The 23,963-nt window shown below is 47.6% G+C and overlaps 1 protein-coding gene across 3 annotated transcripts in view; it reads left to right on the forward strand.

Annotated features, from left to right (window-relative positions):
• The window catches only part of DHX35 (DEAH-box helicase 35), a 66,383-nt gene that overhangs the window by 21,531 nt on the left and 20,889 nt on the right, over nucleotides 1-23,963 (forward strand). The window contains exons 5-13 of one of the 3 annotated variants that reach the window (XM_025932264.2): nucleotides 502-606; nucleotides 2,718-2,779; nucleotides 3,620-3,689; nucleotides 5,638-5,697; nucleotides 12,234-12,346; nucleotides 13,545-13,641; nucleotides 14,511-14,669; nucleotides 16,572-16,782; nucleotides 21,527-21,651. In XM_025932264.2, the coding sequence (XP_025788049.1) occupies nucleotides 502-606; nucleotides 2,718-2,779; nucleotides 3,620-3,689; nucleotides 5,638-5,697; nucleotides 12,234-12,346; nucleotides 13,545-13,641; nucleotides 14,511-14,669; nucleotides 16,572-16,782; nucleotides 21,527-21,651 (1,002 nt within the window). The remainder of the gene's footprint in view (nucleotides 1-501; nucleotides 607-2,717; nucleotides 2,780-3,619; nucleotides 3,690-5,637; nucleotides 5,698-12,233; nucleotides 12,347-13,544; nucleotides 13,642-14,510; nucleotides 14,670-16,571; nucleotides 16,783-21,526; nucleotides 21,652-23,963) is intronic. The other 2 variants (XM_086702190.1, XM_086702191.1) reach the window with 2 other exon arrangements.

The raw sequence follows: 23,963 nt of genomic DNA on the forward strand, positions 1-23,963 counted from the left end.
CCTGTTCTCCTGCCTTCACGGTCCAGTGGAAGGTACTTTATTTCGAGGCGTGAAGACGTGAAAATTTGTCCTTAGTCCGTGTGCTAAAGAAAGCTTTACTAGGGTGTAATCTTGTCACTTCTTCAACTTTTTGCTTCAGCCGCCAGGAAATGCTGAGCCGAATTTGTGGCTCAACTGAAATCATTTTGGCACATCCATGTTTTAAAATTCTCTCATTGGCTTTGGTCTTTTGAATTTTATCTGCCATTTCTTTGGTCCGTAACATCTTTATGTGATTCCATTGTGCGGCTTATTGTTACATGGTAGTTAATTATAAGCTGCCTCAAGTTGGGTGTAGAATAAATCACATGCTTGCTCTCTAATGACCTGCCCCTTTTCTTCTCATTCTCCATGGTGTTCACATACTATTCAAAAAATAAGGGACCTTTAGATTTTCCACAGGATGTGCTCTGTGCAGTAATTTCTGCGTCTCTGTTTTCAGCATGATCTTTCTTCCCAAAGGTTGCAGGGAGAGTAGCTGAGGAAAGGGGTGCGCTGCTGGGCCACGAGGTGGGCTACTGCATCCGCTTTGATGACTGCACCGACCCACTGGCCACGAGAATTAAGGTGAAGTGCTCACACTGCTTTTCGTGCTGTGAACCAAGAAGATTATTGGGGGGAAATTACGAACGTGCAGCCTCACTGCTGACGGGGAGCTTGATGCCATGGCAGAAAGTGTATGAACTCACCCTGCCCTCAGGGAGATGAGTCCGCGGGAGGTGCGGCGCTCTCCCAGAGAGTCCTTGAATCATAGCCCAGAAGGGACCTTGGAAGGAAGGTTAAGCCCTTGGTTCGACAGATGAAGAGGTTGAGGGCCCGGGAGGTTGAATGGCTTGTCTGAGGTCTGTGCCCGTTGGTGATGGAACCAGGCCTCGAGGCTGTCCTTTCTTCCGTGTGTTTTATTGTTTTTCCACCAATTCACACAGCTGTCAAAACAAAGAAACTTGCCTGCGAAAGACTTAACAACAGGGACAAGGCAGTATCAGTTGATAAGCATGGAATTCCCAAAGTTAGAACTTGGCCATTTTTACAGGATGACAGATTTTACTTGTGTGTTCTTTGACTAGTTGCTACTGTTGAAACAATCAGCATCCGTGGTAATCAGTATACAGTCACCGGGGCGTCTGCTCCTCAGGGCAGTGCTGGAGTTGTTCTCATCAGACAGTACTGCAGAACAATGAAAATGCCCTGATGAAATGGAAATTGGTTATAAGAATCTCCATTACCTCTCAATTTGCAGCAGAGGAAAGTTGAAAATAATCAGATGAACCAAACAAGGTGGTGATTTATAAAAATAGGGATCTTATTTTCTAGATTTCTGTATTTTGTTACCTTTGAGATTTTGCCAGGTCAAGGGAACATTCTTCTGTACCATCAAATATATTTAAAGTAGGTAATTTAGCAAATTGTTAAAACAAATGGTCGTTTCTGAGTCTTTCACGAGAAGCTTCTGTATTCCATTTGGCCATCATTTTTAAGGTGCTCTGCTCCTACCTGGTGCCTGTCGTCGGTGGTGGGTCCTCCTTCTCACTGCTCTGCGTGTGTGTGGCAGCTGGTACCAGGCTCAGGATGGAAGCGCATCCTGTTCTTAAACACGAAACAAAAAGTAGAAACACTGAGCTACAGCATGCGAGGGAGATGGTTAGCCTGGTTAAAGTACTGAGCTGTTTTAGACGACATTAATAACGTAGTTACTACTGCATGTTTTTGAAGCATTTTATAAACATTCGTTAATCCTAAATAATAATAGCTGATATTCTTGAACACTGTGTGCCAGGTGCCGTGCTGAACACTTTACGTGTACTGTCTCTCTTAGTTATACCACAGTAACCCTCCGAGGTACATCCCTTTATTATCTCCGTTTTACAAATGAGGAATCAGGCTCAGAGAGGGTAGGTGACTTGCCCAAGGTTCACACAGCTCGTGAGAGGCGGAAAGAGGATCCGGGCTCCCAGCCCACGGACACCACAGCCTTTCTTAACCACCGCCCTATCCAGCCTCCCTAAGATAATAGCAGGCGAAGCCCAAGTTAGCAACCTCAGAGCTGCAAGTCTGAGTTGGAACATTTTTTAAAAAATTTTTTTAATGTTTATTTATTTTTGAGAGAGGGAGAGACAGAGTGCAAGCTGGGGAGGGACAGAGAGACAGAGGGAGACACAGAGTCCGAAGCAGGCTCCGGGCTCCGAGCTGTCCGCACAGAGCCCGACGTGGGGCTTAAACTCAGGAACCGTGAGATCATGACCTGAGCCGAAGTCGGACGCTCACCGACTGAGCCACCCAGGGGCCCCTGGAACATCTTAAGAACAACGGCCTCAGGTTCATGGCCTTTCTTTGCGCAGACAGGGTTTGTCTTCACGGCCATTCATCCACAGTACTGGGAGTGCAGGCCCGGAGGAAGCGGGGTTGAGCCGATGTCAGATAGTAAATGCGGGTGGGATTCTGCTGGAAGATTTGCAGGCCCCAGCCGCGGACCCCGTGATTGAAGTCTTGTTTGTGAACAGTTCCATGGCTTGATAACAAAAATGTCGGGGCATTTCCTCAGTCCTCTGTGGGAATTACCTTGTACGCATACTGGCAAAGAGGCTGTATGCATTTGGTTACACTTGAGCTTTGAAAAAAAATCATGAACGTACAGCGTAAATGAATTATTTCTAAAACTTTGTGTCTCTGTTTTTTAGTTTCTGACTGATGGAATGTTGGTCAGGGAAATGATGGTTGATCCGTTGTTAACAAAATATAGGTAAATGTGTTTTTCCTATGATAACTTCCCTGAAGTTTGAAAGGCACACAAGGAGATTGAGAAGCAGTTGTGTCAATAGCTGGGATTTGCAACTGCCTTCAGTTGGCCCAAAGCTTTCCCTCCTTACCTGGGCTGTTTTGACCTTTGACGCTTTCTCAGAGTTTACTGACAGTAAAAAATGGGCACTTTAAAAGCCCTGTCATTATTTGAATAATCTGTTGACTCGTCATACTTATCTTGGCCACTGTTATATCCCCGGCTTGATGGTGACTGTGGATGCCAGCACAGAAATGGGCGATGTTGGTTGGATATTATATGCAGAGTCCAAATAATTACTTACACTCTGTGTGTCTTTGTCCATTACTCATTAACGTACCAACGTTGTCCTACACAGGCTCTGGGGTATGTTGGGAAAGGATGTCGCATTTGACACCCGTGTATACATGTGACCCATCTGTGCTCACATGTCTGTGCTGTTATCTGCAGCCTAACAGTCTTCGGGTAGTGGGGCCTTGCTCTTAATTCTCTGTGCTTTGTGGGGTTATGTGTTATATTGTGATTTAAAAGTCAGGTATTAGGTCCTATGAGAATCCAGTGTGGGTTATACCACTCTTTAAAGATAGCAAAAAAATATGCACCGTTCTTCACCAAGATATGTCAGTGTCACCATTCTTGTTAGCTGAATAGTCAGCTCCTTGACAAAGACGAGTTACTTAGCTCTCCTTTCGATACAAGGTGATTGCATGGGGACTAGATACCCAGAAGTCCCTTTGATGGTCTGGGTGGGATTATGCAGGTGGTTTGTTTGATGCTCACCGAGGTCTTCCCTTTGATCCTTAGTGCCATCATGCTGGATGAAGCCCACGAGAGGACCTTGTACACAGACATTGCCATTGGCTTGCTGAAAAAGGTGTGATTTCGCCGCCAGACTTTTGTTTTTCTGTTTCTGTTTTGTTTTATTGCTTGGTTAGGAAAGTAATTGTAGCAATTTGGGAAATCCAGTAAAATATGAAGGAAAGACATTCAAATGATCCATACTTCTGCTCACTCAGAGAAAATTACTGGTAGAATGTTGAGACGGTTCTTTCTATTCTTGTGTGTATCTGTGTGTGTACCTGAATCTGTGTTGGCAATAAGAGGCATTGGATTGTATGTGCTAACTTGTATCTCGCACATCTCTCTTAATATTACATCGAGATCGTTTCTCTGTGTCATTAAATAGTCCCCGAAGACATTATTTTTAATAATGGTTATATAGTCACATGTCTCTCTCTTGCCTTACTGTTAGGCATTTGAATGGCTTCCAGATTTGAAGTCTTCAATAATACTGCAGTGAGCACCTTTGTAATGAAATCTGTTGCATTTGTTTCTTTTCTTTTTTTAACTTTTTACTGTAGCAGGTTTCAGGTATACCACGGAGTAAAGAGAGGGGTTTAATGACCCCTCTGTGCCCATCATCCGGATTCACCTATTACAACTCATTGCCAGTCTTGTTTCAGTTTTACCTCGCCTCCCTTCCCCGTACTTTCCGATTGTTTTCTTTGGACGCAGTCCTAATCGCAGGAGTCTAGAGAGAGGTAGGTGATAGAACAGGGTAATTAAAAGCATGGCCTCTGGGTCAGACCGCCTGGGTTCAGATTCTGACTCTGCTGGGTTTACGTATCTCTCAAATAGGGATAGTAGAAGTCTCCATCTGTGCCAGTACACTTTCCCATATGGCCACTAGCCACCCGTGGCTAGTCGGATTTAAATTAGTGAAAGTAGAATTAAAAATTTAAACGCAGTTCCTCTGTCACATTGACTAAATTTCAAGAGCTCTATAAGCATGCGTGGCCAGGGGCTACTGCACTGGACGGAACCTCTCTGTCACTGGAGAGAGCTCTCTGGGACAGAGCTGCTCTGTATCATAATTTATTGTGAGGCTCAAGTAAGATCGTGTACAATTCGTAGGACAGTACCCGGCACGGAGTCACAAATAGACTGTGAGGTCCCACCTTTGTGCAAATTAGAAAAAGATGCCCACACTAAGAGTCTGTCCACAGTTAGGTGAGGGGAGGGTGGTCTGGACTTCAGATGCCCCTAGCCGCCTCAGCCAGGCATCTTTGTGCAGCACATAGGCCACACGGCTGTACGCAGGGACCCTGGAATAGCACGTGACTTAGTTTACGTTAGTTCTGTTAGTTGCCATTGTTCCTGTTATTTTTGTTATTTTTATTCTTTGGCCAGAGATTTATACTTCTGATACTTAGGAGGGATTATCCCACCTGCTTGTATCCTCTTGGGAACAGTATAATAAGGGGCTTATGTCACTGCATCTTTGCCAATCCTGAGTAATTAGCCTTAAATAGATTTTTGCCAGTGTGGTAGATGAAAGAAATGTCATTGTTACTGTATATTTTTGCTGCAGTTTATATGATCGTTGCTTCTCTGCCTGTTGACCGTTTCTTTCTCTGAATACCTTAAGATCTTTTGTCCATATTTCTGTCTTGGTGTTAATGTTTATTTGTTTGCTTTTAATGAATTTTTTTATGCTTTAACTGTGTATACTGTCTGGCTATCCAGAGACCCAAGTATCAGGAAAAAATGGTTTTACCTTTGGTAAATTCAAATTCAGTTCTTAAAGCTCCTTTATGCTTTCTATAGACATTTTTTTTAGCTTTTTATTTTGGAAAATTTTACTACTTACACAGTTAGCATAGTATGTTGAGCCACCTTTTTACCTGTCACTCTATCACCAGCTTATAACTGTAAGCTCCCCCCAGGCCCCCCAAAAATAGACGCACTGAATTATTCTGAAGTAAATTTCAGGGACCAGAGTATTGCACTGTGTCATTGTTTCTTAATGCCTTCTTTTTTAGATTCAGAGAAAGCGAGGGGATCTTCGATTGATTGTGGCTTCAGCCACTCTGGATGCAGAGGTACAAGCATTTCCCCCAGCCCCCGCTGTCCCCTGTAAGCCCTGGGATTGTTGGACGTGTCCATGGGAAGTTACCTATAACGAGAGCTGATCTCTGGTGGAATGGCCTACCTTCCCTGTGGGGCCATCCGATGTCCTAGATTCCGTTCGATCAGAGGATACTCCTTTTTAGCTTGTGGGTGGAAATTAGCCTGTAATCAAGTGAGTTCATAATTACCTACTTGTCTTGTTTCTCTACATACTGTGTTTCTCCCCACGCGGGCAGTTTCTTTGTTACTTTTCTCGGTATGAGGTTATATTTCTTGGATTTATTTATGACTGCAGCACTTATGTTTAGATTTTTTTTGCATGTGCAGTTGAAGTTTTCCCTGTATGTATAATAATTTCCATGTTATTGCTTTGACAGCTCAGCTTACATTATTTTTCTCTCTTACCAAGTAATATTTTAGTTCTAACAGCAGTTCAACTTAGATAATTTTGATCACTTCCTGTATGTAAATATGTAAATAAATATAAGTATAAATATATACTAATAAAGTAAGTGTAAGTATATACTAATATACTGTGCTAAGCACAGTGCTGACTACGGGTGATCGATACCCTCCCTGAACTTCTTGGGAAGCTGACACATAAATAGATGTTTACAGATCAGTATGTCAAGGTGCTGAGACGGCTAAAGCGAGGGCTGCTTAAGTCTAGCTGGCTGGAGGACGTCCAGAAGCTTTCACAGAAGTCAGACATCCCATTTGGGTTCAAAAGATGCGCAGAAGTCTGCCAGATGGGCAGGGGTGGGGAAGGACTTTCTAAGCAAGCATAGAACCATGGGCGCATGATGCCATGTGTCCAGGGGGCTGTGAGGCAAGTGGAGGTGGCAGTCTTCCCTTGCCTCCAGGGCCTATGGGGTACGATCTGCCCCCAGTCCCCTCTCTTGTCACCTCTTTGACTTCCTCTCCGTCCACAGTCTCTCCTGTGCATCTCACACCCGGCCTCATCTTGCTGTTCCTCAGAAAAACCCAAGTATGCTTTTACTCTGGCGGGACCCTCTCTCTAGACGGTGCTCCCACACGTTCTCGTGGCTCCCTCACTTCATCCCGGGTTTGACCGTGTATTAGTCTCTCTGAGAGGCCTTTTCTCACTGCCCTGACTGAAACCGCGCCTTGCTGCTCTCCATTATCGTACTCTGCTCAGTTCTTCCGTTTAGCATTTGTTAGTACCCAGCATTGTATGCATAGCCAAGTGTTCGTTTATTGCGTGTCTCCCGTCAGTGAAATAAAAGTTCCGCGAAGACTGGGACTTGGGATGTCTTAGTATTTTATCCCTTTCACCTGAAACAGTGTCTGGCACAGAGTAGATGCTTTTAGGTTTAGGGAATTTTGACAGAATGGGAAGCCCTGGGAATTAAAATGGAGAGGTTGGGAGGGGTCAGATGATGGAAGGTCTTATAGGCCAAGCAGAGGAGGAAGGATCCACCCCACACCTGGTTGGGAGCCCTGGGATAGTGTGAGGAGGGGCAGTGCCTTGATCACATTTAAGTTCTAGAAAGATCACTCTGGGTGCCCTGTAGAAGAGGCAGGAGTAGATGTGGAGAGAGATACCAGTCAGCAGGCCAGTTCTTCCGTCCAGCTGAGATGTGAAAAGGGCCTGGCCCCTGGCTCCTGGCCTCCCTGTGGCTTCAGGGATTCAGAGAAACTTGGAGAGAGAAAAAACTCAGTGTGTCTAAGAGGGGTGTCTGCGTGTGTAGCCTGGCTGATTTCTCGGACCTTCTCAAGGCCGTCTCTTGTCTTTAGTTGGCTCTTGATAACCTTTGGGTCAAAGCTCTTTGTTGCCCTCTTGAATTACTTCTCACCCCATGGCCTATGGCACCTGCCGGCACACGGGTTAGAGGGCTCTGCCCCACCTCGCCTCCCGTCATTGTCTCCGTGCCCACGTTGCACAGAGCATCTGCTTCTGTTTGACCTCTTACCTTTGTCTCCCCGTCTAAGAATGATTGCCAACACTTTTTATTGTGTTTGAAAATGATGACGTCCCAGTGTTTTCTTAGAATTGTTGTGGAAATTTATTGCTTCCAGTATCCTTTCCTTGTCTTTTGGTGTGGCCCAGAGACTTAAAAAAAAAAACGGCTTCTTTCCATTCTGCCTATATAGTAGTTGATATAGGTGGACTTTCTGGAAGTAGGTTTTTTAAGTGGGAGAGTGGAGTGTAGGAAGCTTGGCGCGGCCTGGGGGTGCTTTATGATGCAAGGCATGCTGGGCCTTCGCTCCTTCACCCACCCTTGCTCAGCTTCTCCCCTGCCAGGGGGAGGAGCCTGTGTGTGTGTGAGCAGGGATCTCGTGGGCAGGAGTCAGTCCTGTGTGACTGAGGGCGTCGGAGGGTGGGAGTGGGCTCGTGTGGGGCGCGGGGTGGGAGTCCCTACGTGAGAGGAAGAGGGTGAGGGAAATCAGTGTACTGGAGTGAGGGAGTGGGGAGAGTGAGGGTCGAGGTGGCAGGATGTGGCTACAGCAGCATTTGCCCTGGAGGCCCAGGCGTGCCAGACCCTCGCCCCTGGCTTCTCAGCTCCTGGCTCTGTGGGCGACGGACTAATTCCAGGCCCCGCTGTCTGGAGGGGTAGATGCCATCTGCTCTGGTTTCAGGGCCTGGGGACACCTAGCCTGGCAGTGAAGACGCCGGTGACCGCGGCCTGGGGGGGGCAGAGGCAGGGCCCATCGGATCGTGGCCTTGGTTGGGTTAGCTGCTTTGTTAATGGAAGCTTAATTGTGCGAGCAATTCTAGAACATGACCAGGTATAATTAGGAAGTATTAATTGACCATCGTATCACAGGCTATTGTTTTTCTTTTACGTGCTTCCATCCACATGGCAGGAAATCTGGTTGCTGACAATGCCGAGGTTTTTTGTCACTGGTCCAGCTGCTTGCAGAAGACTGATTTGTCTTTCCAGATTCCTAGAGAAGGAACTGAGGGTCAGCTGGGGTCAGGTACCCCCTCGGGACCAATCTGCATTGACCAAGGGCTGTGGGCGTGTGGTGTAGACATGGCCGCTGGGAGCCCACTTCTGTGGGTCAGGTCTGGGCAGCTGTCGGGGAGGGGAAAGTGGTGAGCTGGGAAGACAGCCCAGCAGATGTCCTCGTCATTTACACTCTGTTCCAGAGACCGTCCTCTTTTTGTCATTTGATGTTCTGGGCCATGTGTCTGTGTTGGTCCGAGCCCACCTCTTTAAGACTTGACCCACACGCTCCTTTTCCTGGAGCTCCTTCCTCACCTCCTCGCTCTCGCCGCTCCTTCATTCGGCCTCACGCTGTATTTATTTGCTCTCTAGCCCGTAACTCTATGTGGTATGTGTTTTACGTTTCCAGATGAAGATGAAAGGTAATTATCCTGAGGCTAAAAATCTTGTGCCTCCCCAGTAACGCTGAGTTTCACTTCCTGAAAGAGCAAGTCCCTGTCCGTTCTCTTCGGCACCACATGTTCGGAATGAGGTGTAGCCATCCTCCTTGTTCTGCTTGCCTTTTCGGTAACATTCGGTTCTCTTCACCAGGCCCCCCCCCCCCCCCACTTTTTTTTCCTAATGTTTATTGATTTATTTTGAGAGAGAGCACGAGCAGGGGAGGGGCCGAGAGAGTGGGAGAGAGAGAATCCCAAACAGGCACCTCACTGTCTGCGCAGAGCCATCAGCTCAGAGCCCGACGTGGGGCTTGAACTCCCAAACCGTGAGGCCTTGACCCGAGCCGAAGTCAGGAGTCAGCCGCTTGACCCACTGAGCCACCCAGGCACCCCCACCAAGCCCTTCTTTTTTTTTTTTATTTTATTTTATTTTATTTTTTTTTTCAACGTTTATTTATTTTTGGGACAGAGAGAGACAGAGCATGAACGGGGGAGGGGCAGAGAGAGAGGGAGACACAGAATCGGAAACAGGCTCCAGGCTCTGAGCCATCAGCCCAGAGCCTGACGCGGGGCTCGAACTCGTGGACCGCGAGATCGTGACCTGGCTGAAGTCGGACGCTTAACCGACTGCGCCACCCAGGCGCCCCACCAAGCCCTTCTTAAAATCTTCCTTCTCAGTCTGCTACTTCCGGATCCCTGCCGTCTCCCCTCTCTCCTGCCTCCCTGCGGCTTCCCCTCAGACTCCTTTGCCGGCTGCTGTTCCTCCTCAGGGCTGCCCGCCTCCGCGGCCTCTGGTTCAGCCTACACTTTGTGCTTGTGGCCGTCTCGACCACGTTCCTGTGCTCCCGCTGAGTTGTTCGCAGCTGGCTGGTCACCGGCCACCTGAACTCACAGCCCCTCGACGGTTGGCTCCTCTGTGGTCCTCTCTCATCGTAGTTGTTCAGGCTCAAGACTTGCATTGCTTCAGGGAGTGTTATCCCTGACCAAGAAGTAATTCCGTTCTCTCCACTCCCCGGCTGCCGGGCCCCGTCAGTCTTACCTCTGGCATATGCTTCGCTTTCACCCGGCCCCTGCCCAGCGTACGCCTCATTCTCTCCTCTGAGCTCTTCCGATAGCTTCCTGAATTAGTCGGCTGGCCTCCAACCTCTTCTTGCCCCTGCCCGCCTTCACAATGGCCACCGGAGCCAGGCATCCAGAAGGCAGGTCTGACGACGTCACGCCTGTCCTCACCGCTCTCGCCTTGTGCGTCAGGTGAAGTGCCCGTGCGGCCTGACGTTGGCCCTTTCAGAGCGGTAATACGATCGCTTACTGATGATACATACTTTAGGCCAGACCTGTGGACTATAGTCACGTACGCTTTATGTGGCCTGTGTGGCGGCCTTGCAGGGGAGATAGCAGTTTGTCTCTTTTGTAGACAAGAGGACTAGTTCCGAATAGGGCTGGCCTGCCCTAGACTTCGGGCCCTCTCCTCTGTCGGGGGCCGCTTTATGTCTTAGTCTGCACTCTGCTCTCATCCTGGGTGCGGGGGGGGGGGGGGTGTCTGATCTCCTTCGCAGCCAGTGATCATCTTCCTCATCCGTTCAGGCTCAGCCAGGGGTGCTGCTGCCTCTCTGAAGCCTTCCCTGAAAGCCACTCAGCGTTGACCTTTCGTTCTCTCCCAGTCACTGGCAGCTTTGTTCTGGTCACGTAGTCACTCTGCCTCGCTTTGTGTTGTGACTGGTTCTCTGCGCGCCCGTCCCCTGGAGTATTCAGTCTTTCTAGTGTGGAGGAGCCGTCCCTGCTCGGTTGTTTGGGCGTCGCTTGCAGCCTGCCTGTGCTACATGCACATCAACGGACACAGGAGGGCTGAAGTCCCTTGAAGGGAATTTATCCAAAAGGGAAGCGAAGAATGGTGCCCTGTGGTTCTTCATAGCAAAGCATGGTCCTTTGCTGGCATGAGGCACTTGTATGTCTGTGCCGACTCTTCTCAGACACAACTTTGAGGTCAGCGTATAGCATCCCATTTTCTGTAGTTCAATCCGGTCGACTGTAGAAGAGGTATTCCTCCACGTCCATTCACTCGGTACTCGATGCCGTCCTCCCTGCGCCCCCGGCTCCCGGGCACCAGGAGCGGGCCGCGGCATGGTTGGCAAAGATAGGCGGGGAAGTAAAGGAGGCAGGACTTGGGATCACGTAGGCAGACCTCCCAGGATAATAGAAAGGGATGCCCAGCCAGGCCTCGGGGGGACTGGGATATCACCGGCGGGAATCAGATGACACACTCCACCCAGCAGGGTTTCCGTGTTCCTCTGCCGTCGGCACAGCCACTTCCTGTCTGGCACTCGCTCCCCTGCCAGCTTCTCTGTGTATCTTGGGTCGTGTTCTCCGAGAGGGGATCTTCAGTGGTGCCTCCCTGCTGCATCTTTGGCCAGAGCTCTCGGGCCAGGCCTCCCTATAGACTGCCAGTCTAGTGGTCAAGTGCCCCCAAAGAGGACATAGCCGCCTTTCCCGGAGAAACTGCCAGGAACTACTTCTGTCCGCTGGGTGCTGTGGGAGGGCTCAGGTGTGTAGCGCATGACCCCCATACACAGTGTTGTGCCCGCTCCCACAGGGCATGGAAAGACGGAGGAGACACCGTCCCTGCTTAAAGTCTGAGAAGGTTATCGTAAATAGGTATCCGTAACCATGGTGCCAGGACCATACCTGGTGTTCATGGAAGTGTAAGTTTCCTCTATTAATTGATAACCTGTGTGATCACATATGTGCTTTCCAGATTGGCCCGACTTAATCTGTGTTTAATTTGCATCACACCTTTTGACCCAGTTTTCTGTTAAATAAAATACACAGGGTAAAAATAAGATAAGTAAGATCACAGCTACATGTTGACCCAGATCCATTAGTGAATAGTTTTGAAATCTCCATTATTTTTTTATCAAACCTTAGTAGAGTCAGTCTGTCATTGAAATGTCATTCCTCAAAATTGCAGTAATAAAAACACAATTTTTAGTAGTTATTTTATAACCCATAGGCCATGTAATATATATCCAGTCTCTTCTACCCAGCCCCTGCTCTTCCAGTTTTATATTATTTTCTTTCTTTCTGTGAGTTACTGTGAATTACTTTTTTTTTTTAGAGAAATTAAGTTTTGTTTTGTTTTGTTTTGTTTTGTTGTTTTAATAGAAATTCCGGGATTTCTTTAATCAAAATGAGACCAGCGACCCAACGAGGGATACGTGCGTGATCCTTACAGTAGAAGGGCGAACATTTCCAGTGGACATCTTTTATCTACAAAGGTTTGATGACCCTTGCCTTTTTAATGATGGTCGTCAGCAGACCTGGCCTGTGTTGTGGAACAAGAATCAATTGCATCCGCTCCCAGCCCCAAGGGCAGTATGCCAGGCTGGGGAGAGGGGCATGTTTCGTGTCTCCTGTCACTGGCAGGATGTTCTGGAGCCCTGCTCGGTGTCACTGCTCGATGCGTTTGAACTCTTGACACCGGTGGGCAGATTTCTGGGCGTCTGTGGTCGCGGTCTCAGTGGGAAAGAGCCAAGGGGTAACGAGATTACAGGGAGGAGGCCCGGTGGTCTTCAGAACGGGGGTTTCCCAGGCTGCCTGTCTGCGAGAGCAGCAGTAATGATTTGAATCATTTGCTTCTTCGCTCTCTTCATCTTTGCAAGAAGGCCTGGCTGACATGGTTGGGAGGAGCCCCCTTGGATGGGAAGGGTCCATCCTAATGCCTACACCTAGTCACTGCACAGACGAACACCAGGAGCCTGGCGCAGTGGTTGATAAGGCCAGAGCTGGGAGTCTGACTTCTGAGTTGTTCTCGCCGGACGGCGCATCCATTAGCTTCGAGTACCCCACTCAGACTTGCTGCCAGTGATCAGGAGGGAAAATAGAAAGAGTGTGGAATTTAGCACTGGATCCATAGCCCTCAGTTTTCACTGACCAGCCATCTTTGCATGCTAAAGATAGCACATTTATTTGCATGAGTTTTTATATCTTTGCAGGTAAAGCTAAGAATCATGGTATACATGTAATTATGGGTTACTTTTTTTTAATGTTTATTTTGAGAGAGTGAAAGCATGCGTGTGTGGGGGGGGGGGGGGCGGAGAGAGAGAGAGAGAGAGAGAGGGAGGGAGGGAGGGAGGGAGAGAGAATCCCAAGCAGGCACCACACTGTCAGCACAGAGCCGACACGGGGCTGGATTTTAGGAACCGTGAGATCATGACCTGAGCTGAAATAATGAGAGTTGGACGCTTTACCTGACGAGCCACACAGGCGCCCCTATGGATTACTTTTGAATGCTGCCTTTAAAAAAAAAAAAAAAAGGAAAAAAGTGAATGACTATTTTATTTATTCACATACTGTTCACCTGCCAGGCAGGCCCAAACTAACTTTCATGAGGTTTTGCTGCTGGATTATGAGGCTAATTAATCTATAACTGATGAGCATGTCCTAGTGATGAATTCATCTCCTACGTCTTTTCAGTCCTGTTCCAGATTATATCAAATCAACTGTAGAGACTGTGATGAAAATTCACCAGACAGAGGGAGATGGAGACATACTAGCATTTCTTACTGGCCAGGTAATTCCACTGGAATTTTCTCTGACAAACAGACATGTTAAGGCAACACCAAAATTAACACAGGGGCGTGTTCCTTTACTTAACTATTCATTTCAGATTTTATTGTATCTTGTGATTAATTAATTGCGTATAAAATTGTTTGGATTGATGTCATTCATCTACCGACTGGATTGTCAGGGAATCATTAGCTCCCGCCTGTTCTATCTGCAGAGGGTTCAGCGTATTTTAAATTTATTACTTGGTTCCAAAGTAAACGAGGCAGTCAGCGGGCTGTTGTGCTAACCGTGGTGAAATGCTGTGTTAGGGACCCTTTGTGCAAGTGCGTTGGCTGCTGTATGCCTCTTTCCCGGCGACACCACCCCTCCTGGGGTGGTGAGCGGACACATCCCTGGAAAATGACCTGAACAAGCCCCACTGCTCACTCAGAGTTGGAGCACTGTTCAGAACCACCCTCCAGCCGTCGTCTTTTCCACTGTCGAACACTTTCCACAGTACGGTAGTCCTTTCTGGGGAAAGCCCTGTAGTGATTTTATGTGTCACAGCTTGTCCACATGTAGGACGTGCTTTGTTTACCACAGTACGTGAAAGCCGAGTAAAATAGTCATTGTTTTTGTTGATTGGGAGCTCTTGTATTCACTGCAGATAGCATAGATGTCAGTAATGAACCTGACAGTTGCAAATTTTCACCCCATAGGCACCACTGTTCAGTAGCATTTGATTAAAAACCGCCCCAGAGCAGAGTGTGCTCGCCCTGGGAATCGTGAATCCTACCACAGTTAAAATTCTGGTCCTGAATTAACATTTTCTTTCAAAAATGACATGCTTCAAACTGATCTCGGGTTCTTTGGTTCCTGGTTCGATGTTTTTAGGAAGAGGTGGAAACGGTCGTGTCTATGCTAATCGAGCAGGCTCGGGCTCTAGGGCGAACTGGGATGAAGAGACACCTCCGGGTCCTGCCCATGTACGCAGGACTGCCTTCCTTTGAGCAAATGAAAGTGTTTGAAAGGGTGTCACGCAGCGTCAGAAAGGTGAGACTGACCCGCTGACCAGGGCCTTGGCAGCCATCTGTGATGGCTGGGAAGGTTTTTTGTTGGTTTGTTTGCTTGTTTTTTAATGGAAGTGAAACTTGGTAAGACTTTTAGGTCCGGGTTTCTGTGCAGTAGATCTAAACGCACACAATAAATCACAACGAATACGGTGTTCAGAAATCTCTAAAGCTGCCCCACAGAAGGATCACTGTGACAGCAATGATCAGAACAAGTGACTCCTCTCTGCCTCTTTTCTGTCTGCTTAATATTGTTCCCTATGGCACGAAACTGGCTTGCCTGACGTGAGTGTCTTAGTGAATTGTGTAGATGAGTTACTACAAATGGTTTCTAAACCGTTTGTTTTAGGCATCAGCAGTTAGCCTATGGAGCCAAGTTTGGATCAGTTAATTCAAAGTGTGGTTTTAAAAATATTTAGCCTGGAAATTGGGGTGGGGAAGGGTGTGGTGAGAAACATGAGTTGGAAGGAATGAGCAGGCGGCCAGCCTGTGTCCCGCTCGTTGTCCCCTGGGCCTGGCTCAGCTTTCCTTCCCAGAGGACGAGGAAGGCCCAGACCTGGCCTGAAGCTGGCTTGTTGTAGCTGTTTATCAGCAAGCGGTTGGTAGAGAACACGGTGGGTGAGGGCCGGTCTGAGGATCCACTCCCGATTCTGATCACTTGGGAGAAGTTGCCCAGCCTCCTGGTCGTTGGGGTGGAGCACCTCAAGCCTGCGAGTCCGTGGACTGTGGCCAACCAGTCAGGAGACCTGGACTCTGTGCCTGAGCTACTCGGAGCCTGGATGGGTTTCTCAACCTCAAGGCCCGGTTTTCTCAGCTGCGAAGCATAAATAACAAGTTTGGATAGGTGGGTCTCTAGTATAAACTAGTAAATGTGTATTTTTACAAAATGATAGATGGAGAAGTGCCTTTGAAAGGTTCTGAGTGCTGTTTTGCATGCTCCTTGCTGCTTCACATCTTCCAGGGGCAGTGCCTGGTGCACTTAGAATAAAATGCCAGCCCTCCTGGTGGCCCAGAGACCGTACGCGATCTGGTCCTGGCTGTCCTCAGCCTCCTCTTGTACTTCCCCTGGATTCTGGCCTCCCTGGCTGTTTCCGCTTCGAACTGTTTCTTCTGTCTGCGTCTCTAGCAGGTTGACTGTTTCTCGTTACTCAGGCCTCAGCCCAAAATCTTCTAGAGAGACTTTCCTTGGCCATCCACAGTAGCGTACCACATTATTCTTATTTAACACATAATGAGCACTGCACCCGGTAATGTTGTGCTATTACTCTGTTGCATTTTCTTCATAGTATTTGTCACTCTCTGAGGTTGTCGGCTTGTTCATGCTCACTGCTTCTTCACCCAGACTCTCACACGAGGATGCAGACTCTGGGAGAACAGGGGCCCTGACTTTCCTGTTCCCCGTACATCCCTGGCACCTTGAGCAGTACCTGCAAAGCACAGACAGATTCTCAGAAATGGTTCGAATGCGAGCAAATAAATGAATAGGGATGTACGAGGTGGTCATTTCCTTCAGTTGTGCAAAAGGCAAAAACTAACATTCGTTGAGTGTTTATTATGGGCCGAGCGCCAGGCTGTAAGTACTTTATGTATATAGTTCACACTTGATCCCCTCCACAGCCCAGGAGGGGTGGATATTACATAGGTGAGGGGCTGTGCAGGAAGTTAAGTAACTTGTCCAAAGTCACACCTTAGGCAGATTTCAAGCCCAGGGCTTTATACAGGGCTGACCCTAAAACTCATGGCCTTTCCAGTCTATTAAACTGCCTCATACAGATTCTACACTGTTGGAAATATCTTTAGTAAATCTTGTAGGATTTTGAGTAGTTTCTTAACAGTGAAAAGATCTAAGCAGCTCTTTTTTACTCTTCTTCCTGTGGGGACCCAGGTGATCGTAGCCACCAATGTGGCTGAAACCTCCATTACAATCAGCGGGATTGTGTATGTGATCGACTGTGGCTTCGTGAAACTCCGAGCCTACAATCCCAGGACAGCCATCGAGTGCTTGGTGGTGGTCCCAGTGTCCCAGGCATCAGCCAACCAGCGCGCAGGACGTGGCGGCCGCAGCCGTTCGGGAAAATGTTACCGCCTTTATACAGGTTAGTGTGGCTTTCCTTAAGGGTTTTTGACTTTCTCATAGTGAAGCCTGAGCACTGGAGAAGATCACGCGTTTTCCCTAATGGGCAGAACTTCGCATAAAATCCAGACCCCCCTCACAAGGCCCTCTGCCCTCGGCCCCTGCTGCTTGCTTGACTCTAAGCTTAGCACATTTTTGCTCCTGCTCCCATCGGCCAGAGTGAGCCCATGAGTCAGCAGTTATTTGCTGTCCCCGTTCCACCCTCACGTCTGGGTGTAGGCCTGCCTGTGGCCGTGTGACCTTGCAGCCTGGGCCTCATGTCTCGGGTCCTGTCTTTCTTACCTTTTCCCTCAGCTTAATGTGCTGCTTTCTTGTTCCGGCATCCCTGATTCCTGTGAGGCCTCACACTGGGTTCCATCTTTACCTCTGGTTCAGAGCGTCTTTGCAGAGCAAAAATGGCAAGCTCTGTCCTGAGACCACTGATGGAAACGGGTAGTTGTTCCACTCCAGTCACCAGGCTAGACTCTGAGGGAGCAAAATAAAATTAGGATAAAGACTGTCGCAGCCCTCACGGAACTTGCTCTCCAGCTTGAAGACAGCCTTGCCTTCGGCGGTGATATCTCTACGGCTGCTTTCTCTCTCTGTGCTGCCTTTTTGTGGGCGATGGCACCAAGGTTTCTCCCAGTTGTCCAAACCTAATTTTCACACCATTTTGAATTCTCTCCTGTGTCCAGTATCCATCTGCACTCATTTCCCAGATCAGGGCTTTTGTCATTTGTCTCTTCTTTCCTTCTGGTGACCATCCCCCTTGTTCAGTCCTTGACGTTATGCTTTCTTGTAGCGAATGTTTACGGGGGACCTGCTGTATGCCAGCCATCGTGCCAGGGTTTGGAGATCCAGGCCTAGGCGAGGCGTGGGCTGCGGGCACGTGGCGGACAGCCAGGGGGTAGAGGCAGCCCCCGACACAGATTGGCACGTCGCAGTGTGATAGGGCCGCTGTAACGGGATGAGCCTTGGAAGCAGAGAGCAGGGAGTCATCCCGCTGGGGAGGGCTTCACGACTGAGTATTTGCACCTGATCTCACTGGCTGCCCAGTGGTTATCCAGGTGAAGGGATAAGCACCAGGCAGAGGGAATGGAAGGTGCAGGTACTTGGTGTGGAGGAAGCGAGTAAGGAGTGTTCATGGGACGTGGGGAGGCGGAGCCTGAGGCCAGAGTGGAGGGGTCTTCCACCACTGAAGGCACGAAGGAAAGGTTGGAGAGGAGAGCACTGAGCCTGAAAGGATCCGGAAAGTTAGGAGAAGAGAAAGTTCCAAGACACTTGAAAATAAATGTATTGAGGTGGAATTCATATTACATAAAATTAAGCATTTTAAATCGAACGGTTCAGTGGGATTTGTTACATTTATAGTGTGCCCCGCTGACTCTGTCTGATGTCCGAATATGTCCATCGCTCCATACCCATCAAGCACTTTCTTCTCATTCCTCCCTGCCCGCTGGCAACCACCAGTCTGTTCTGTCTCAGTGGATTTTTCTGTGCGGGATATTTCATATAAAAGGGATCATACGATATTGACCTTTTGTGTCTGGCTTCTTTCAATTTAGCATAATGAGTGCTAAATGTTTTCTGGGTTCATCTCTGTTGTATTCATACTTCATTCTTCTTCTTTTTTTTAAATTTTTATTTATTTTTGAGAGAGAGAGAGAGAGAGGGAGAGAGAGCACACGCGCATAAGTGGGAGAGGGGCAGAGAGAGAGGGAGACAAAGAATCCAAAGCAGGCTCCAGGCTCTGAGCTGACAGCTCAGTGTGGGGCTTGAACTTACAAACCGTGAGATCATGACCTGAGCTGAAGTTGGACCCTTAACTGACTGAGCCACCCAGGCACCCCAGCACTTCCTTCTTTTTTGATGGCTGAATAATATTCCGTTGGATGGATATACCACAGTTTGTTTTTCCATTCATCAGTTGATTATTTCTGCCTTTTGGCTTTTGTGAATAGTTGCTGCTATGAAAATGTGTGTTTTGAGTACCTGTTTTTAATTCTTTTGGACATAAACCTGGGAGTGGAATTGTGGGGTCATATGATAATTCTATGTTGAACTTTTTGAGGAACTCTTGTTATTTTTAAAGAAGAAATGGCCCACATTATCTCGTGCTCCAAAGAAGTGAAATCGTAGAATGCGGACTGAAGATAGGCAGGTAGATTTGGTTGAAAGGTCACTGACTTCCTTAGCAGGAACGGTTTCAGTGGAGTGGGGTTGGGTAGGGTTCACCCGACAGAAATGGGGTGCGTTAGCATCCAGCCTCTAGGCTTTTTTGGCTAACTGGCTTCCAGATGCGCTTTCACAGAATGTAGCCCTGAGCAGAGTGCTCTCTGCTCAGACCCTTCACCATTTCCCAGAGCCCTCCAGAACTTGCCCTCACTTATGTTCTGCCATGACCCACGTACCCTGCTCTGCCCTGCATCCAAGCTGAACCGTGCTCTTCCCGAACATACCTTCTGTTTGTCCACACCCATTTCTCATACTTTTGATACCTTTCCTTGGGTTGTTTCCTCTGCCCGGCAGATCCCCCTTATCCTTTAGATCCTTTCTCAAATGGCAGCTTCCTCATGAAGTGACCTCAGATACTTCCTCTAATGACTGTGCTTCCTCCTTCCCTGAGCCTCCATTTTCCTTCAGGAGGGCCATTCACTGGGACCCAGCCTTGGAGTTTACTGTTTCCGGTCTCGGTGCCAGCCCTTTCATATCACTGAAGCGTCTCACAGCTGCTCCCGCAGCTCCTGGCCCAGGGCCTTGTGTAGTCGAGTCCTCAGTGGAATTTAATTGAGTGTCCTTGAACTCTTGGGAAGCACTGCTTCCCGAGAGCGGTATCTCAGCAGGGTTGTCTCGTATCTGATAACTTTGCTCTCCCTTGGCCAGCAGTGTGCTTGGAAAAGTGGTTATCCTAGCAAAAGCTGTCCCCAAATACTCTTGAAACCCAGAGGGAGGATCCCATTTGGAACTTCCTGTTGTCGCCTGTTATTCTGAACCTTCCAGCTAGACCTGTGCATTTGGCAATCTGCATCCATCAGTCCTCAGAATATTGGTTGTTTCTGAAAACATTTTTGAAGTTCTTCAGGGATAGTGCTGTTTCTTCACGATACCTTTTGTTGTTTTCTTTCCTTAGTTAACCAAAACCTTATGATCTGCATGGAGGTTGGGTGAGCCTTGTGTTAAAGAGGGTGTGCGTAGTTAAAATGTTGACTGATTAGAGGGATTTGTGGGTGGAGCATGCTGTGTATAATCCAGAAGCTTACTGAATATATACAGAAGTGATTTAATCCCTTCCTCCCTCTTTTTCCTCCACCCTGTTTGTCAGGCTTTTATTAAAAGGCCTCCCAAAGCCTCTTCCTCCCTACCCCTCTCCTGTGGCCTCCCATCTTGGCATCACCTTGTGGTGCTTTTTCCTGTCGGTCACCTTTTGTCCCTGATGGGGCATGTCAGCATTCCTTGATCTGTTTGGGGCAGCATCAGATTCTGAGAGTGACGCATGCCTGGCCCGTTGGTTTTAAAAGATAGATTTGGACGATTTTTGCCCTTTGTAAGATTTGGTCATTTGCTCTATTGTGGTTACCGTTTTGGTGATTTGCGTTGAGATTGTTCTTGGCTGATATGTACAGTTCTTGCTTTCTAGACTTGATGCAGCCCAGGCAGAGGGTAATGGTGCCTGGGCACCAGTAGGGATTCAGCAAGTACTTGTTGCTTTGATTAATGTTTTACTGGCAAAAAGCACATTAAAAAAGGCTCTTAAAGTAAAAGGACAGACTTTTTTTTTTTGGGACAGAGAGAGACAGAGCATGAACGGGGGAGGGGCAGAGAGAGAGGGAGACACAGAATCGGAAACAGGCTCCAGGCTCCGAGCCATCAGCCCAGAGCCTGACGCGGGGCTCGAACTCACGGACCGACCGCGAGATCGTGACCTGGCTGAAGTCGGACGCTTAACCGACTGCGCCACCCAGGCGCCCCAAAAGGACAGACTTTTATAAAGATACTCTCTCTCTCTCTAAAATAAAAAAGAGGGAGGGGGTCTCCTGGGTGGCTCAGTCGGTTAAATGTCCAACTTTGGCACAGGTCATGATCTCACGGTTTGTGAGTTTGAGCCCCGCATCGGACTCTGCTGTCAGCACAGAGCCTGCTTCGGATCCTCTGTCCCTCTCTCTCCCTCTGCCCCTCCCCAACTCGTGTTCACACATTCTCTCTCTCTCTCTCTCTCTCTCTCTCTCTCTCTTTCTCCCTCTCCCCCTTTCTCTCTCTTTCAATAAAAGGTATATTGTTTATAAAGATATAAACAGCTAAGGTATTTTTATATAGAGTGGTCTTTTCTAAATACGAAACAACTGGGGCGCCTGGGTGGCGCAGTCGGTTAAGCGTCCGACTTCAGCCAGGTCACGATCTCGCGGTCCGTGAGTTCGAGCCCCGCGTCGGGCTCTGGGCTGATGGCTCAGAGCCTGGAGCCTGTTTCCGATTCTGTGTCTCCCTCTCTCTCTGCCCCTCGCCCGTTCATGCTCTGTCTCTCTCTGTCCCAAAAATAAATAAACGTTGGAAAAAAAAAAATTAAAAAAATAAATAAATAAATACGAAACAACTTTGTTGTGTGACATCCTAGGCATCTGATCCTAGAATCTTAAAGCCTCTTGTCAGAGACGAAAACCTGTGCCTTGGGCACAACGATTGCATTTGACTGTGGCATTTGACCCCAAACAGTTCTGATTTCCTATCCTCAGAGGAAGCCTTTGACAAGCTGCCTCAATGCACTGTCCCTGAGATGCAGCGTAGCAACTTGGCACCTGTCATCCTCCAGCTGAAAGCACTAGGGATCGACAACGTCCTCAGGTTCCACTTCATGTCGGTAAGTCCTGCTCTCTGTCTGCATGCCCACTGGTGAATGTCAGGACATCAGATAGAGCAGAGCACGTCACTCTTCTTTTTTATTTCCACTTAGCTCATGCGTCGTGTGCCACTTTGCACCAGGCCCTCGCAGGGTATGGGGGAGTGGAGGCAGACGGCAGACGCAACGTCCTGTACTTGTCTGCCGGGGGGGGAGACAAGTAACTGATTGCAGTGCGTGGGCCCGGTGCTCTGAGAGACCAAGGAAGGCCCCCGCCCTGGTTAGTCGTGTGTGAAGTGAGACCTGAAAGGCAAGAAGGATCTCAGCACGTGGGAGGGACGGGAGAGCCAGGACAGCCAGCATGTGTGGGCCTACGTGAGGGAGCTTGGCAGCTGGGGGAGAGCTGCAGGGACGTCCTTGTGGCCGATCTCATTCCGGATTATTTCCTGAGACAGGTTTCCAGGAGTGAAATTATTGGGTCCAACGGCCATAGCCATTTTGTACATCCTTGACATGTGGCCAGATTGCTTTTATGCCTGAAGTCCAGTATTGCACGATGCCCACTCGTGGTGCCTTCATCATGCCGTTTTGTTTTCTGGTAGAGCTTTGCTGATTGCCTTGGTGGCAGGGAGGGAGGAAGGAAAAATAGCTGTACCTTAATATTTGATTTCTTAAAAGACAGTTAAAAAAAAAAAATTTATTATCCGCTTTATATTTCTTCCGAATCGTTAAGCCGTTTCTCTGTTAGAATAAGTGTCTGTGGTGATTTTTAGGAGTCCTTTAATAAAGACGGTAACCTTTGTCTGTTGTATTTCTTGGAAATGGTTTTTCCAGTTATTTTATTCTTTTTTTAATTTGTTTTTTAAATGTGCAGACATTATAAATATTTCCACAGTCAAGTCTTTGTCTCTATGATTTGTTTTCTTGTTCCCTTGCTTATGACACACTTCCCCGTATCTAGGTCAGTTAATAAACATTCAGTCATGTTTTCTTCCTGAATTTTTATGATTTGAAGACTTGAATTTTAACTCTGTTCTGCCCCGACTGCATTGTTGTGTGACAAGCCTGGGTTCCCGGATGATAAAGTCCCTGATGGCATATGCATGTCATGATGAACTAGGTGAATGAAGGAATAGAAAACGTCAGCCTGTGTCCCAAAGAAAACAATTGTGTGTTCACCATAAATATGGAAAAAACGCACGCTTTGATTACTGGTGTGTGCAAGAAGTTATAAAGAAAAGATAACAGTACATGCAAATTAGAAGCTTAAGAAGAACCTCACATCTAGGATGAAAGGAAATATGTATTACGGCAGAAATGACGTATCAGCACTTGAGAAAGTGCAAAGAGTTTTCAGGCGTCCTTTGGAACTTGTGAGCTACCTGCTGGGGAAGGAGCCGAAGGAAAGGAGGCAGCAGAGTGCGTGGACAGTGGAAGCTTACCCATGCTTCTGTGGGAGACAGATATGTGCGGACTGAAAGAGCTATAAGGCACCGCTTTACGTTAGTTAAATGATCCCATGAAGCAAAATGGTAAAATCCAAAGCTGGCACGGTTTGGGACGGCAGTTATATTCTCCTGTTTGAGTCCCTGAGGGCTCTCCGACATTATCTAAGGAGCCGTAGAAATGCCTGGTATTTCTTCTCAGGGAAATTTCTCCTGAAAAAACAATTCAGAAGAAAAAACACTTCGGTGTATGATCATGTTTATAGTATCATTGTGTATCAAATTTTTAAGTAGAATAATGAAAATCATAAACTTGTGGACAGTTGAAGAATGAGGAAAATAGTATAAATTCATCTTTGTTGATTTCCCTCTGGTTGTTTTCTCCTGAAACTGTGTTGTTCTTTTTTTTTTTTTTTTTTTTTTAACAATTGAAATCACAGGGTACATGTAACTTTGTATATTTAGCAGTGTTAATTATGTAGCAAAGAACTGGAAACAAGTCAGTTGCCAGGACTAAGACAATTGCTTACTTTACAGAGTATGACCTGGTTGGAATATTATGCAGCCATCCAAATAATCACGGTGAAGTTTCTATGGGTGAAAAAACACAAAATCATACAGTGAGAAAAACGAACTAAAATTATACATAAGCAGTCCTTCCAGCTATCTTAAAACATAGTGTTCACATACGGTCCCAAATCAGATGAGGCCAGAGAGAAATACTAGGTGTGTGTGGTTAGGTGAAAATACTAGGGATGTGATTTGGATTCAGAGAATCAGACTGAAGGTCACAATAGCAGCTTTGCTTAACTTCAGATTGCCTCGCATTCTCTGTTGTTTTCAGCAATTCAGATCCCGCCTCTGTCATTTGCCCTCTGTAGGCAACGC

Source organism: Puma concolor, chromosome A3 (genome assembly GCF_028749965.1).
Source record: "Puma concolor isolate L17-30 chromosome A3, mPumCon1.1.hap2, whole genome shotgun sequence".
Classification (NCBI taxonomy): Eukaryota; Metazoa; Chordata; class Mammalia; order Carnivora; family Felidae; genus Puma; species Puma concolor.